We start from the raw sequence: 16,540 nt of genomic DNA on the forward strand, positions 1-16,540 counted from the left end.
TGCTTACAGTCTGCGAGAGAGGGTGGGGTTTCGCTCACTTTTTTTTCTCCCAGCAGGAAAAGAATCAGATGACAGACACAACGCGATTCTCGTCTCCCTCGTCTCCTCCCTCCCCACGCTGACGATAAATGCCCTGAGAATGCTGTACCTTTGCTACTTTGGAGAGAGAGAGAGAACACATAACAAAAGGGTATTAGCCTACACATATCATCCACTCTATTTCCAGTAATTCACGGGATTAACATGTCCTGTAGTTTGCTTATGACTGGCCTATTGCTTCAACTGACCAAGGTCCAATAAACTAGACATAGCACAGCTTTGCCTTCTTGCACTCTGACTCTTGGTCAGATGCATGTCTTAAACAGGTATACACCTGCTTTAGAGCCCCATGTGATAAAAGTAAAACCAAGTGAATCTGAACTTTTGTGGTATTTCCTTTTAAGTATAAGTATATATACTCTTTTGATTTGGTCTCTGCATTTATCCCAATCCGTGAATTAGTGAAACTAATTTGGTCTCTGCATTTATCCCAATCCGTGAATTAGTGAAACACACACAGCACACAGTGTACACACAGTGAGGTGAAGCACACACTAATCCCGGCGCAGTGAGCTGCCTGCATCAACAGCGGTGCTCGGGGAGCAGTGAGGGGTTAGGTGCCTTGCTCAAGGGCACTTCAGCCGTGCCTACTGGTCGGGGTTCGAACCGGCAATCCTCCAGTTACAGGTCCGAAGTGCTAACCAGCAGGCCACGGCTGCCCTCAAATCACCAAAATTGTGTCTTCCTTATGCCACCGTTTGTAAAGGTGTAAACACAGATAGCACTGTAGTAAACAATGAGAGGACTGAAAAATAATACACCTAATCAGCAGTACATATGAATGGAAAGTATGAGACAGCTGATATTTCTCTGGCCGTGCTGATCTCAGCCAGTACAGATTGACAGCCAAGTACAGTAGTTCATGAACTGGTTAATTAATAATGGCTAGGACACAACCCAAATGTTCAGCATCACCTCAGCCAGCTCTGTCTTGTTTGCTCATGTGAGGGGGAGGAGCACTCATTAGAGGGAACAAACTGTAGCAGTGCAGGCGTGTCTCAAAAGAGAGAGGGAGAGAGAGTGTGTTTGTGAGAGAGAGGGTATTCGTGTGTGTGTGTGTGTGTAAGAGAGAGAAAGTGTGAGAGAGTGTGAGAGATAGAGATGGAGAGAGAGATAGGGTGAGTGAGATGAGAGAGAGGAGGGGGACTTCAACGTATCCACAGGAAATGGTGCGTTTCCGTCTCAGGCCCACTTGATGGGGGCGGCATCTGCTCTCACCACCACAGGCGCTCGTCTTCAGTTCTCGACAGCCTCGCCTCAAATGCTCTCCCGTCTTCTTCAGACCCCCTCTAAACTCCAACTGGTACCCAGCCAGCCGACACTCCACACCCATCCCCACCGCCCCTCGTCGCCCCTAGCAGCGCCCAGGGTAAGCGCTGACTCATCATCTCGTGTTTTCGTGGCCTGGCGGCTGCCACTGCTGGGCCAAACTCAGTGCAAAATCTCAGCAACGGATAAGAGGAGGGGAGGGAGAGAGAGAGATTTGAAGATTGTTTGCACATTTCAATCTGTCCATTGCTTAAAAGAATACATTATTGTATCAAGCATGCTCCATATTTTATGATTTTGGTTTTGTTGTTTTGGTTCTTTGGTTGGGCATTCAGGCTACTGGCAGTGCATGTGGTACCATGAGGGTGGGTTGTTACGAATCATGGGCGCTGCTTTTGCGACTGCCGCCAGCCAACTGTGTACATTGTGCCATACTTATTTTGTGACCCACTGAATATTTCTCCGATTTTCTTTTAAGAAAGTTCTCTAGTTATTCATCATGAACACCCCCTTTTAAGGTTACCAAGTTACAAGTACTGTTACATTTGGTACATATCGATCACTGATTAAGCCTTGACATTCAGAATACAGTGGGACTGTGGAAGTATTCCTAAATATTGACACGTTACGTGATAATTCCATAAATACCAAAGGTCACATTAGATAGTTAATCATTTAATTGGTTAAAATAATGTTATTGCATTGTGTTAATTGTGTCTGTTGTATCAATAAATATTGTGCTGTTGTTTCATTGTAAGGCACAGTAGTTTTCCTCTGGAAATCAATAAAGTTCTCTCTATTCATCTCCATCTATCAGATCAAATCAATCAAGCTCGATATATTGTCAGGCAATGTGCTGGACTACTGCTCTGGTCCAGTTGGCACAAAACCCAGTCAGACTAGGCCCTTGGGTTCTGTCTCTAATGTAAGCTGCTCTTTTCTTCTCTTTCCTTTGAGACTCCTAGTGGCCGTCTTTCACTTTTTCAGGCTACAAGTGGCTCACTATTGTTTGGACAACGCCAGCTAAGTGAACTCACACAATAAACAGTCACTCAGTGGAGTAGAAATGGTCATTATGTAGTAACTAATGAGCTATAAAAGGAAACATTTGTACACTGACCAGTTAGTGGTAATAGTAAATGGGAACCATCTGTTTGAACCATCATGGCAGTTTTATAATGAAAAACATATGGTTCTTCACTTTACACTTCCAGTAAAATTAGCACTTCTCTCTCTTTATGGCTGCAGAAATATCATTAAAAAAACATTTTTACCTCTGGCTTGTGCAGTTATTTTTCACTAGGCCCAAGCAGCGCACAGTTCATTCAGAGCGAGATCGTTCGTTCGGAGCGTTATGGCCTCTGTTTGACTTGGGAGGGAATGTGGTTGTCGGGGTGGGACGGAGTGGAGGGAATCAATAATCGTGCCGCTGACGGACGTGCCACGGCGCTGCGAACGAATGGGGTGACGGCCGGCGCGATGTAGCACTCAGGTGTGGCGGGCCGCTGGGAGCACACTGGCAGATTGTCCCCGAAAACCTGCAGAGATATTTCTGGAAGGAGGGGAGGAGGTTGGAGGGGGGTCTCGGAGAGCAAACACCACACAGGCCTGGCACTGTAGAGTGTATATGAAGTGTGGATGACCTTTTCAATGTAGGTCAATATTTACTCACATACTTTTCCTTCTTCAGAGACAGATATAAAGCACACACACACACAAACATACAAGTATTTCAACCTTGGTCAAATACTGTAGGACTCTACAGACGTGCTGCTAGAAATAGCGACAGCTGGATATATCCAAATGTCCATGCCAATAGACAGTAAAAGTCCTAATATGATCGCATGCTAGTGGTGCGGTGACTGGAGACTTTAATGTTGTACACAGAACACGGTCACAAGTTGACATTAAAAAAAGAAATACCCGGTTATATATATTGAAATTTCAAATTTATTTCACCCATACAAAATAAAAAGAATGTTAAAAGTTTACATACAACTTCAAATCGAACATTTTGAGGGAGGAGGGAAGCAGAAATACAATTGAAGGAGAGGGACCTTTCTGAGCAGATTAAAACAATCTAAAAGAATGGGAGGGTGGGGAACGAATGTCATGTAAATATCTTAACGTCTATGTTGAGGTACATTAGAAGATTTAAGTGAGACTTAAGTGTCATAAATGACCTGGGATAGCAGCTAAATCTGAAACAAGGCCAGAGCTGGGCCGGTTCGGCGCCATATCTGGACATGTTCACGTACGAGGGCCTGCTCCGTTCTTCTCAAATCCATGAAAGCCAGTGTGGCGGTGTCGGGACACGAGAAAAATAAACGACAACAACGGAAAAAATAATAACGGCGTAAAAACCCCTTTGGAGCAATATGACTGAGGCGAGTGAGATGAATTCCCAAAATGAGCTTTTAAAAAGTTTGCACCTCACGTTGCCTCAGCGTACAGACTTTGAGATTTGAGATATTGTTGACGGGTGGTGGGGTGGGGGGGTTCATAATAATTAAAAAATTACCAATTTACAAGACAACAAGCGTAGAAAAGGTGTTGGAGAATTAATTTAGTAAATCCATTCTTTTCTTGGGTGTGATGCCAGTATTCTCTGCCATGGTGAAAAAAGAGAATGAAAAGGGACTGTCTACATGTGAAGTATCCCATGTGTTACAATGGCAATATTTTGTTACAGCCTGTGCACTATGCTGAGAATGAATGATTTAAAATCGATCATTCCTCTGTTATGGGGAGTAGAGGTGTGATTTAATTTTTCTGAACTGCAAAACAGAGAAGCTGTGGCTCTGTAGTGAACTGTAGGGAGTGGGTAGTGATATGTATAGTTCCTTTCCTTGTGTATTTGCATTTGTTTTTAACTGTGAGTGTGATTGATGGAAACTATAGGAGACACATATGAAGTGCAAACTAAAAAGGAGATCTCCTAAACTAATCCAGGACCTTTGCCTTTCATCTCAACATTTCTGACGTAAGAACGTTAGAAGCAGTCTCTGGATTCTATGTTTTTTTTTTTGTTTTTTTTTACTCCTTCCTGTCTTCCTGCTTCACAATAAAATAAGAATTAAAAAAAAAAAAAAAACAAAAACACATTATCTAATATACAACCAAGTCTTGAGTCTTCACATGGTGACTGCTGCTTATCTTTTACACTATCAAGAAATCGCTCCTGTGCAGTAGAGGTACTCAGACAAGGGGGTTTGGGGGCATTTCCTTACATTACGAGTTATGACCTCCTGTCATTGACCCTCCCTCCCTCTCTTCCCACCCCAGCAAAGATGCCCTATATCGACCCTCTACGAGAGCAAAAGCAGGCAGTCAAATGAGAGAAGAACATACGAGTAAAATAATCTGTAAAAGAGCAGAGGAGGAGGAGGAGGAGAAAGAGGGGAGGAGAGGACGGGGGGAGCTAAGAGTCGTAGTCCTCGTCATCGTCTTCCTGGCCTGGGTGGGGCACGGGGGCAGGTGGGAGCCCTGTGGTCATCAGCGAGGGGTGGGGAGCGAAGGAGGCTGGCTGCATGGGCGCCACACCCCCCGGTAATGGGCCCATGTGCATGTACTGTGGGGGCATGTTGTGACTGCAGGACGGATAGAGAGAGAGAGAGAGAGAGAGAGAGAGAGAGAGAGAGAGAGAGAGAGAGAGAGAGAGAGAGAGGGGGGAAAGACAGAGGGGGAAAGACAGAGAGAGAAAAAAAGAGATACAGAGGCAGCAAGGGAAAGACAAATAAAGACAGTAAGTCATATTACATATAAAAAGTGTATAAAATCCAGAGGGTGAGTGAGAAATATATTCTCATTCATACTCGTACACCATGCAAGGATACAAGTGCAAATAGTATCCAAAATGAACTGCTACTTTGCAGTAATAAATGTTTCAAACAACAATGGACAATGCTGGACCGAGATGGGTGGACAAAGTGTTCAAAAGCTTCTTGAACCAGGGGGCAGTTATAGCAGATGTGCAGATAATCTTGTGTAACAATGAGACGTTCTTCACAAGAAAGTCTGCACAGATAAGCACACTCACAGACATGCACATTCACACAGACAGACATGTACTCTCACACAGACATGCACTCACTCACACAGACATGTGCACTCACACAGACATGTGCACTCACACAGACATGTGCACTCACTCACACAGACATGTGCACTCACTCACACAGACATGTGCACTCACTCACACAGACATGCACTCACACAAAGCTCACCTGTGGAAGTGTGACGCTGACTGCTGATTGGTGCTCGACTGGGAGCCGTCCTCCTCATCACCGTCTGTCTCGCTGTCTTCCGAGTCCTCCTGTTGTCATGAAGACATGGATGCATTAGCACTCTTTCGTTAGCTTTATCTCTGCACTCCTCACAGCAGTGTATTAGTCTTTTCCCTATTATTTTAAAAGAGTTAGTCCTGGAGGACTGTAGACTTCTACACCTGGACTGATAAGCGTGGCAGTATCTTGGACTACCTGCATATACGTTAGCCAACAGCACATCCTAACTTGGCCTGCCTAATTTCAACTGATCAGCATGGTGACCCAGCATGCAAAACAATCCACTGCAAACACAGATGTCATAAATTCTCATTCTCTCTCTCTCTCTCTCTCTCTCTCTCTCCTGTAGGCATCAAATTATTGACAATTCAACAGAAACCAAAAAGTGTCAACACCCAGATGTCTACTCTCCATTATTCAGTGCAAGTGGTCACCTCTCCTTTGATTTACATATGGTTACCTCGACCTTCAACCACTAACTGCCAGATCCCCTCCATGTACCTCGTTATATGTTTATGATTCTTTTGTTTATTTTTGTCCAAAGCGACTTACAATGTAATCAATAAACATTGCATTAACATTAAAATGAACAGTATATAGTGAAGTTTTATGCCCAAAAGTTTAATATATATAAATTATTTATTTATTTATTTATAAAATACTTAGGTAAAAATAAGGTCTTATCACAAAGGCATCAGATGAACAGGCTGTCCATTCCCTTCTCTACAGATCACTGCAACATCACACTACCTCAGCAGAGAGTCTAACATCAAAGACCCAATCCATTCAGGCCACCACCTCTTCAAGCTGCCCTTTGGCAGGCACTACAGGTCGGGGACATTCAGGGACAGCCCCCAAAGAAGCAATTTTTAACAAACACAAATAGGAGTGTCATCCATTCATCCATCCATTCATTCATGCTGCTATGCACTTGATTTATGCAGATTAATCGTTCCGATTAATGTCATCACAATTCTAATTTTATGTCTTATGTTTTATTCTGTGTTCTATTATATGTGCTGTGCCTTCATGGTGGTGCCACAGAGTGGCAATCTCAATTCCGTTGTATTCATGTACAATGACAATAAAGACCATTCTGATTCTGATTCTTCTGATATTCACAAACCACGGTTCAGGTACCCAGATCCACCAACGGGAGGCGCTGTTGGAGCACCTGGGACACACACCCGACCAGTCACAGTCACAGTCACAGTCACAAAGTGCTGCTGGTGTTGTCATGAATGCCTGATGGAGCGGAAGCAATTCGCTATTGATTAGGCTAAAGCCCTGTGGGCATGTGCTGCTGTAACCTGCATTGTGTAAAAGCCCAGGTCCCACAGCAGCCTCTGACATTGGGAGGGTGGGAGGGTGGGCAGGCGGGCGGGCGGTTTTCATTTGCACATCTCCTAAGGTGCTGAGGACTGATGTAAGTCACTGCACAGGGGTGTGGCGTGTTTCCCTAAAGCATTAGCACAGCCGTGGGCAAATGATAGACTATCACGCTTTCTTTGCACAGTTACCAGTGTGCTCAGTGACACTTTCGGGGAAAAGCAGTCCAGCTCTTTAAGATCGCCCAGGACGCATTTTTACGGCCATATGTTATCACACCCTAAGAGAAAGTGCAATGCCTGTGTGTACTAGTGCACGTGTGTGTGTGTGTGTGTGTGTGTGTGTACCTCCTGCTCCGATTCTGTGCCTGACAGCTTCTTATCTTTGCCCTTGGCGCCTGCACCTCCGTTCTTGCGACCCGATCCTGGCTTGCGACCTCTGAAAGAAACAAAAGAGGGAAACAGTCACTGAGTGAGGGAAGCATATGGATCAGTATAGACATGACTACACAAATTATTCATTTGTTACAGAACATCTCCCATATCTAATAATTCTTTATCTGTCTGCACCGGTCCTCAATGACTCAAGGAATGTATTGACATACAGTCACACAAAAATAAAAGTCAAAGCAAAAGTGACAGGTATTGTGAAAACAGTCTGACCGATTGTAAGCGAGCGATGCCACTGATGCTTCACCTCACCCTATGACCACAACCCATAACACACAGGCATAATAGGACCATCTCCGATAACACCCTCAAGGTGATGCGACATGCATTTACATGTATTCATTTAGCAGACGGTTCTATCCAAAGCGACTTACACATACCAGTTATATTACCAGGGCCATTGTGCTCAGAGCAACCTGGGGTTAAGTGCCTTGCTCAAGGGCACAACTGTGGAAGTGGTTTTACCTGCGTGGGACCTTCTCCCCGGCTCCTTCCGTGTGGTTGTCCTCCCCTTCCCCCTGCATGTCAGGCACGGCTGCCACCAGGTCCTTCAGGAAGTCAAACTGCTGCTCCAGCTCGATGCACTGCTTCCTATACGGGTCGGACAAGAGCAGAGGTAGGACATTTGGCCTTCAGAAAGGACAGGTCCTTCCACATATGTGTGTAAAACCATTTACAAAACCAGCTGATTCTATTAAGCACAAATCTTCAACCAGGAAGACCAGCTAAACAGTGAAATCCCCTGTGTTACATGCACGATCAGAACCAGTGCAGTGCATGGCAGGACTTTTACACTCTGAAGCTGGTTCTGCATGTGCACTAACAGACTGTTTAGCTGATCTACCTGGCCGCCATTACCAGAGCCAGGACTGTGTACCAACACTGAAGTGTTTTTGAGCACCTACACAGACCAGGTAGCTAGAGGACACTAAAGCTGATGATACATGGAGCAACTTTTTGAGCAATGTTGCTGGCCAAATGTTCCTCATTATTGTGGTGCTGGCATGTTCCCATTGATATTCAGAAACAATTTATTTTCTTGAAAACTTTAATCATCATAAGGCAAATCGTCAAATGGAACCGGTTATGTGGTTGCCCAGCAACATTGCTCAAAAAGCTGCCCCATGTATCATCACCTTAAGGGCGAATTTGCTGGTTTAGTATTAGAACAGTGGACTGGATCTTTAACACTAATAGAGCTTTCACAGATTTAAGAGAAGGAATTCTGAGTGGGGGATATGGCAACCAATAGGGCAGAGAAGGAAGTGACTTGGTGAAAGACTTACAAGTGTGATGTGGTCATGGTCTTGGCGTTCCGAGACTGTGTGACGTGACATGCTTTTGTCAGGAGTGACTCCAGGAAGAGTTCAAGAGCCCGAGCTGAGGAGTTCCGGGTCAAGGACTTTATGGACAAGGATGTTCACAAACCTGTCTGTTTATCTGTGTGTATGTGAGGGAGAGGTCTTGTGAAACTATCCAGACATCAAACTCAATCAGCTGATGTTTACACACAGTGGTTAGGCCTACTATGTAGCCTAGTCTTAACATGCACAAGAGGTAGTGTTATGTTAAGGACTAGACTAATATTTTGGTTGTTTAAATGATGTTTCCCAGTCCTTGCCTTACATGCTGATGTCAACCATAATTGGATGAATAATCCAATAAAAAAAATAATAGACATTCCCCCTGCAAATTATGTTGTGCAGTTTAACAAAAATGTAATTAGCTGTAGATCTATAATTCTGGAGGAGACAGTATTTCCAGTAGAAAAACTGGAGATCCCTGTTTCTCCTTATAGACTATTTAACATTTAAAACAGTCAAGGCTGTGGTATAAAGTTAAAGGATTCCTTACTAACTGACAGCTCTGCTTAGGGGGGCGTAGTGTGAGAGGATACAGATTATAACCGGAACTGCAGCAGCAACTTTGCCTATTTCCTCATCCGTTTGCATTATCTTCTTAATTCTGGCCTACAAGTCCAAATGAAAAGTCGTTACACAAACATAAGAACAACAAAATAGTTTGTAACTTGCCTATATCAATCAGCAATAACTTAAACATTAAAAACAATCAGATCAGTGGAAAACCTCAGAATCATTAAGACGTTTCAATACATATACCACGTGTAAGCTGACTGTTTAAAAGGAACGACTACTGAGGTCTCAGCGAGCGGCATTGTGGCACAACAACTCTTTCCTCGCATTCTACTTTTCGCTAAGACCTGTAACCCTGTGTTCTAAACCTGACCTGCTTATGCCGTATATCCTTGTAAATGTGACTACATTCACCACTGGTAACATTTACTTAACAGGTGTTGCTTTACGTTTGCTCAATACTGGGTACCTTTAAATTATTTGACTAACAAACTTTGCAATCGCTTGGCTACCGAGTTATGGTTAAAATATGTGCACTGAAATATATTAGAATCTTAGAAACGTTTTACAAACGTTACCCTAACTTCTAAGTTATCTTGTTACTTTCTGTGCCGTTTACATGGATGATGCACAAACTTGTATATCATATCTGTTCATTTCAGTTCTGTATAGCTGCTACAAACGTTAACGTTTCAAGCTATCCTTAACAGGCTAGCGTTGATATTTGCAACTATGTTACCTTCAACAGCCTAGTCAGCACTGACTAGGTTGGGTAACGTTTAGGGTTTGAATAGGCACCAGCTGAGTCTTTCTAAATTTAGCACACAGTGCAACAAAGTTGTAATTCCACCGTATAAGTCAGACTCAGATATTGAAGTAGCTAATGTGGTATTGCCAAAGTAACGTGGGCGAAGGCGGCCGAAAAGGCTAATTTACAGGTTAGCAGTTAAGTAAATGGCCCAGCTAGCTAGCTCAGTTCATTGCATTCATCAGTCCTAATTCACTCAATATTTTATTGGCCTCTTAACGCAACATATATTGCTCCTGGAAACGCCATTAATGGGGCACCGAAGCACTTAAACATAAAATACCATTTAAACCACAAAATAACAGGAATTCACAAATTAAACTTGCAAGAACACCAAGTGGCATTAAGCAACGCTAACTAGCAAAGCTAGCTTGTCGTTAAGGCCTGACTAATCTCGTCCGAGGATGCTCTCATGCTCTACTTCAAACGTTGAAAAGCGCTTCAGTTCATTCACAAGATAAAGCTAAAACTTACCGGAGGAAATCTGGCATTGTATTTCTTCTTCTTGCTGGGCATTTTATAATATCCTACGCAGAGATAGTCCAACTATTTTGTTTTTATTTCCCCTTACTCCAAACACAGCCTCGGCCAGTAGCGAGATTGCTGATGTCAGTACCGTCGTCAAACGAGAATATCTGAAAAGGATTCCACTGGGTCTGCCTGCTCGTCGGGTTACGCGCTACCCTACCCACAGGTTGAGAGACTTGCCCCACGCAGCAATCACAGAAGGCACGGCAAACTAAGTTATTTTAAAGAGTTTCTTTATTATGTAAGTACTATTGAGTATTGTAATATATTTTAGGACACATTGCAACTACTGCAATTAATTTACACTAGTCAGATTTGTCTAGCGAATACCTTCAAGTAACGTTACAATGGTTTGCGCGTCTTCTACCAAACATACGTCTCTATGACTGTTTATTGTAAAAATATAAATAAAGTTTTGCCATTGAACACTTTACCAACCATCACTTCTACAGCTGACGTAGTGTTGGTCGGGTAAGTTGATGGCAGTTTAGCTAACAATGCGATCAAATGACCTAAACAGCAGCCGTAAGTGCACCATGCAGTACTAGCCAGAGAGCATTGTTGAGCTTTGCAGGAAATTCACAGCAAATCTTTGTCTTTGTTAATCAAGCTGATGTTTTAGGTAGCGTTACCCATTACCTATTAGCGTTAAAACTCGATGGGCAAGCTAGATATTGGCTAACTGTGTCTCTTCTGTAGTCGGACGAATGTTAATGTAGTTAAGGTTAGCCTTGGCTAGCTACTAGCCATCAGTTTTACACAAAGCATATAACCAGCGTGTCAGAGTTAGCCAATTCATTGAGTTATGAATAACGCATGCTACCTCAAATTGTTATTTTGAAGAAAGGACGGATTTTTGTGACATTTATGACAGAGCATCGAAGTTTTGCCTCATAACTTTAAGCAAGTGAGCAGCTGACCGACAAGGATCCACGATAACGGACCAGCTAATGTTAGTCGGTATCTTATAGCTGGTTAACTGCCTCTAGTTAACGTTACAACATCAATAGGCCTACAGGTAAACATGACTAGACTCTGGCCAGTTCGTTTGATTAATGTTTAAGTATTATAGTTTATGTTCGATCACATGCAGCATTAAACACTTCCAATGATAATTTATGAAATGTTTGTGCTAGTGTTTAAATGTTATTTCACACCATTTCATAAATATCCTTAGTGTAATCACTATGTGTACATCAAAAATGATATTTCATTTAATATTTGACACTTCAGGAAAATTTTAAATCAGTCTGGTGGACAGTTGGACCTCTAAAACCAGAGATAAATCATACACATCATGGAGGAAGAGGAAGTGACCGTGGATGCAGAGAGTGCAGACAGCTTCACAGCCCATGAGTATGCAGCTCAGGCCATGGCAGCAGACATGGATCCATGGATCGTTTTTGACTCGCGGAAGACCCCAAGGGCAGAGTTTGACCGCTGGCTTGAGTCTAACAGGCCCTCACAGGTGTCTAGATTTGAAGGGGACGAGGGTGGCCGGGGCCCCGTGGGTTGGATCGCCGTGCTGGGCCCTGACCACTGCCCCAACACAGGCGATGTCGTAGGCCTACAGGAGAGCTGGGACCGGCTCCTGGCGAGTGGTCGTCAGGTCACCTTCCAGACTGTGAAGGAGCTGGCACTGAACCACGGTGTGCTCTCTGGTAAGTGGCTCATGCACCTAGACTCTGGCTTCAAGGTGGACCATGCCTGGGGGTGCGTGGCACGGGCTGTCTTAGAGGGCAAGATCTCCATGGCGAAGGTGAGCCCGCGCGACCCCAAGTCCGACAGCAAGCACATCATCTGCGTCTACAATCAGTCCTTCGCGGACGAGGACCAGGTCATGAGGTTGGACGCGGTCATAAGGGCCACAGGAGTCAAGTGCCCGCTGTCTTACAAGCCAGACGTCTATACTTACCTGGGAATTTACCGGAACAATTGTTGGAAGATGTGCCCCACCATCTACGAGAGCAAGTATAACCTGGAGTGCGTGCCAAGGCGTTCCCACATCCTGAACAAAGTCACCAACCTGGAGGTAACGTAACATGGACAGCTTGAAGGAAATAGCCTAACTGGTGGCAAATTTCCCCTCTCAACTCTTGACACACAGACTTCTAATCGGACATGTCTGATTTCAGCGTTTGTTGCCTCTTGTGATTCCCAGACACTTTCTTGTGCAGCGAGTGAGTCATGAATACGTCAGTGTCAAGCTTGGACACTTTAGTTTTGTGTGTTTTGTCACAAAAACTTGCCACTGGGGGGGGGGACTCAAACATATGTGGTTCAAACAAACATTATTGTGTTGCAGTTTGGTTTTCAACGGAGTACGTTTATTCCTGAGTGTTGAGAAACAGCGTTTGGCTATTATATGCCATATCTTACATTGTTGTTTTTTTTTTTTTTTAAGTTCTTAAAATACACTGCCCAATATTGTGTATTGAAGCCTTTGATTTGTGAAGGGCTGCAAAGTTTTTGTTCTTTGAAATGGTTTGCAATGTGAATGCAATTGTGTTGCTTGTTTTGTGTTTGTTGTAACAGTGTGCTGTACACATCTGCCAAAATGAAAGTTTGCATTGTGAGAACTGGCTCAAACATCAATAAATGTAAAATAAACTACATCCTTAAGTCCAAGTTGTAGCCAGCTTAAATCACCACACAATTTAGAATGTTTAATAAACATTTTATTTGCATATGTTTGACTTATTCATGGACACCCCCTCCCCCCTCAACAAAGTAAGTAACTCAGCAGATATAAAGACTTTCTACAAATATTACATCTAAAGAGCTTCGAATCATTAAGTCCAGTAGAGTTTTACAACTATAATGGATATTACTGAGCACAGGGTGAAATAAATTATCATGTATGAATAGCTGGCAGTAATGTAAGGCTACAAATTAACTGGAAAAGCTTACTGCATTACTTTGCAGGCCTTATTAGCATAATCTTTGATTTTTAAAATAATGTAACACGCACGATTAAAGCCATTCTTACACCACAAGACATTACAAAATTTCAAGAATCTTTTCCAAATCTTGTCAAAGTCTGATGTATGGGTCGCATTAGTCGACTTTCTTTAACAGAGACTGGACAGTGAACCCCCCCCTCCCCTGTATTCTTCAAAACTGGGGATATTAATATGATTGTGGGTCATATAAGCACTCCCCAGCCAGACCAGAATGCATGTTTCGTATGAATGACCTTCCAAAGAAAAACAACACAAAGCAAAAACGGCAATATTACCAGAAATGATCAGTATACTGCATGAAGCAACAGTGGCCTATATACCTGTGAGGACAACTAGGACATTAAGGATGTCGTCAGGCATTATCCAAATGCGCAAACAGATGTATCAACAAACTGTAAAGAATACAGGTTTAGATATTAAATGCATATGCAAGTTACACTGTTAACAAGCCAGAACTAAAAAAAATAATTGTCCTCCTGATATAGCATAGGTCAGTTGATCAGATGGTGAGTACAAATGCACAGTTCCCTTCTCTTTCTTATTTTTTTTATAAACAAACATATCTGTGTAACCAAAGCTAACTTTACATGATACCAAAAATAGTCAGTTATGCCACATCTCTACTTTGGAAACTGCTTTACAAACTCTTCAGCAGTTGTGATTGCAAATGGCTCAAGCCATGTCCTCTCAAAAATCAATGCTATAATGTATTTTAATGTATTTTCTTAACAAAAGCACCATAAAAAGAGGCTGACAGTAGAATTCAGTATGAATTCAGTGACTTCAGAGATTTACCAATATCTGATAAGTCATCTCAAATAAAGACTAACGTTAAGCCTTGTCTAAGCTGAGAACAGAAAGGACATGATTACAACACAGACTTGTGTTTGGACTCCTCACATTTCAATGTGGACGCTAAGTGCAACTACCAACCAACAAGTAAATATTTCGTAAAATAGCAACTAGACGGGGTTCATGGTGTCACTTGTACTTTCATTGGTAATATTCTCTTTTTGAAAAGTTAAGAAACTTTAAAATATCCAGTTGGTGCAGTGAGTCAATGTAACTTGAATGATTTGCAAATGAGACATGTTTCTGATGGTTAGTGAGGAAAAGCCACAGGAACGACCTACATTTGTGGTTCAAAGTACCCAGCTCTGATTATCCTAAAGATAATACAAATACATACTGTAATTTTGTATTTGATTAAGAACTAATTGTCAGAGCTGAAGAAAACCAAGTAGATATCAGCAACCCAAAATACTGAAAATATGAATCAACATTCAATAGTCTACTTGAACCGAACGTAGTATCCTTACTTTAGCTGCGTGGCTAGAACATAAGCTACAAATTGTTGACATTTTGGTTGATTGTTAAAATACAGATATAGATAATGCAGTGGTGCCTCCCATAACAACAAAAGTGTCAAGACTTCTTTTAAAAGGTAATTTACTAACTAAAATCATGTAACTAAATTAGCAAAATCAATTTGCTAATTTAACACCATGGGCGACACCATAAACATTGAGGAGTCAACTCAATGCCCCCACATGCCACACAATAACTATAGTTCCTGCACTATAACCTTTCTTGTTGAGAGACTTTGCACTTTGCCTGACATTTAAATTATGGCCCAAAGTCTTTCAGTCTTGACATAGCCTTTTTTTTTTTTTTTTTTTTCAAATGAGCAGAAGATAGATAGCCAACTACAGTCCAGAAGAAGTCTCCTGCTTCTTCAAAACCATGACGACGACTCTTCATATTTTTTTTTTCCCGCTCCCTGTATTCTTCTTCCTTTCTGTCTGAGCTGGATTATTTGAGATCTCCAGGACATGGTGAAGGGAAATTAAGGCTGTGGTGCTTTACAAAGTCCTGGTGGTGTGGCCATCAGGAAGAAGTGTTTTTGGGACTAGTTTAAGTGTGGTTGCCTGACAGGAACCCTGGTTGAGTGGCACAACTGAAGATGGACAAGAGACGGTCCTCATCTAGGGAGGTCATATCCATGTCATCCAAGGTAATGGGCATTTGTGCGACATTGGGATTGCCGAGGGTACAATCGACCTGGAGCAGGCTGGCGAGGCTTGGGGGGTAGTTCATCAGGGTGGTGGTGGTGCCGTCACTTCCCGTGTGGTTGGTGACCGCGTTCTCCACTGGGTTGCCCATGTTGTTGGTGGTACTGCTGCATGGTAGCGTGGATGTCATCTGGCAGCCGGAGGGCTGTGCCCCAATCCCTGTGCCAGTGGTGGACACCTCGCACTGCAAGCCGGTCTGAGCCAGCAGTGTCTCGAAATCTTCCATCCCGATGCTCTCCAGGGTGCCTGAGATTTGCTGATCAGAGAAGCTGGGGAACTCCGGGAGCTCCTCGTCACCCTCGACCCTGTATTGACCGGCCCCGGCGATGCCTGCTCCATGGGACTGAACACCAACTGCCCCATTGCCAGTCTCCCCGTCGCTCCTGCTAGCCGCATTCGCCACCCCAGAGTCCTGGGCGGTGGGGTAGACACCGAAGTTAAGCCCATGAAGGTCGGCCAGGTTAACCGTGGGGTATTCCTGGGCTGTGGAGGATGCCGATGCGGGGGTTTGGCTTTGGCTCACCGGCGTGGCTTTGGGCTGGTTGTCTATGGTGAGGCTTGTGAGGAACTTCCAGGTGTCGTTGTGGAGGTTGGCGGAGGTGGCCGAGCCCATTTCTGTTTTGGGCATGGTAAACAGCTGGCCGGGTGGAGGGCCGAAGAAAGTTGGGGCTTTCAATGTTGAGGCGGCTAGGGGGTTCCCAACTGAGATACCAGCTGGAAAGAGAGAGAGAGAGAGAGAGAGAGAGAGAGAGAGAGAGAGAGAATGGAAGGAGATAGAGAGACAGCAGATATTTAATCACGATTTAAAAAGTTGCTGTGTAACTTAATGCTTCCAAGCTCACACAGAGAGCATACAGCAATTG

At 43.4% G+C, this 16,540-nt stretch overlaps 3 protein-coding genes across 5 annotated transcripts in view; 1 reads left to right on the plus strand and 2 right to left on the minus strand.

Annotated features, from left to right (window-relative positions):
* Positions 1–3,300: 3,300 nt before the first annotated feature.
* On the minus strand, positions 3,301–10,738 carry drap1 (DR1-associated protein 1 (negative cofactor 2 alpha)). The gene is made up of 7 exons (XM_048236785.1): positions 10,589–10,738; positions 9,330–9,402; positions 8,719–8,812; positions 7,898–8,023; positions 7,331–7,421; positions 5,595–5,683; positions 3,301–4,958 (listed from the first exon to the last, which is right to left on the minus strand). Exons 1-7 carry the CDS (start codon positions 10,628–10,630, stop codon positions 4,790–4,792), a joined length of 684 nt encoding a protein of 227 aa, XP_048092742.1. The 5' UTR covers positions 10,631–10,738; the 3' UTR covers positions 3,301–4,789.
* A 49-nt stretch (positions 10,739–10,787) lies between these two features.
* c24h11orf68 (chromosome 24 C11orf68 homolog) lies at positions 10,788–13,329 on the plus strand. Of its 3 annotated transcripts, XM_048236782.1 has the most exons (3): positions 10,901–11,113; positions 11,517–11,660; positions 11,876–13,329. In XM_048236782.1, exon 3 carries the CDS (start codon positions 11,940–11,942, stop codon positions 12,681–12,683), a length of 744 nt encoding a protein of 247 aa, XP_048092739.1. In that variant the 5' UTR covers positions 10,901–11,113; positions 11,517–11,660; positions 11,876–11,939; the 3' UTR covers positions 12,684–13,329. The 3 variants fall into 3 exon arrangements, with proteins under 3 accessions (XP_048092738.1, XP_048092739.1, XP_048092740.1); XM_048236781.1 differs by lacking the exons at positions 10,901–11,113; positions 11,517–11,660 and adding an exon at positions 10,788–10,883; XM_048236783.1 differs by lacking the exon at positions 11,517–11,660.
* The window catches only part of rela (v-rel avian reticuloendotheliosis viral oncogene homolog A), a 19,967-nt gene continuing 16,725 nt past the window's right edge, over positions 13,299–16,540 (minus strand). The window contains exon 11 of the mRNA XM_048236767.1: positions 13,299–16,391. Coding sequence (XP_048092724.1) covers positions 15,520–16,391 — 872 coding nt within the window. The 3' untranslated portion in view covers positions 13,299–15,519. The remainder of the gene's footprint in view (positions 16,392–16,540) is intronic.

The sequence above is a fragment of the Alosa alosa genome, chromosome 24 (assembly GCF_017589495.1).
Source record: "Alosa alosa isolate M-15738 ecotype Scorff River chromosome 24, AALO_Geno_1.1, whole genome shotgun sequence".
Taxonomy (NCBI): Eukaryota; Metazoa; Chordata; class Actinopteri; order Clupeiformes; family Clupeidae; genus Alosa; species Alosa alosa.

Bases quoted from the DNA above. Each gene is read 5' to 3' on its own strand.
- drap1 (XM_048236785.1), bottom strand. From the start codon at position 10,630: ATGCCCAGCAAGAAGAAGAAATACAATGCCAGATTTCCTCCG. The intron at 8,813-9,329 runs GTATCCTCTCAC...GGAACTCCTCAG, and splicing joins TGCAGTTCCGGTTATAATCT to CTCGGGCTCTTGAACTCTTC. The intron at 8,024-8,718 runs GTAAGTCTTTCA...CGACCCGTATAG, and splicing joins ACCATGACCACATCACACTT to GAAGCAGTGCATCGAGCTGG.
- c24h11orf68 (XM_048236781.1), top strand. From the start codon at position 11,940: ATGGAGGAAGAGGAAGTGACCGTGGATGCAGAGAGTGCAGACAGCTTC.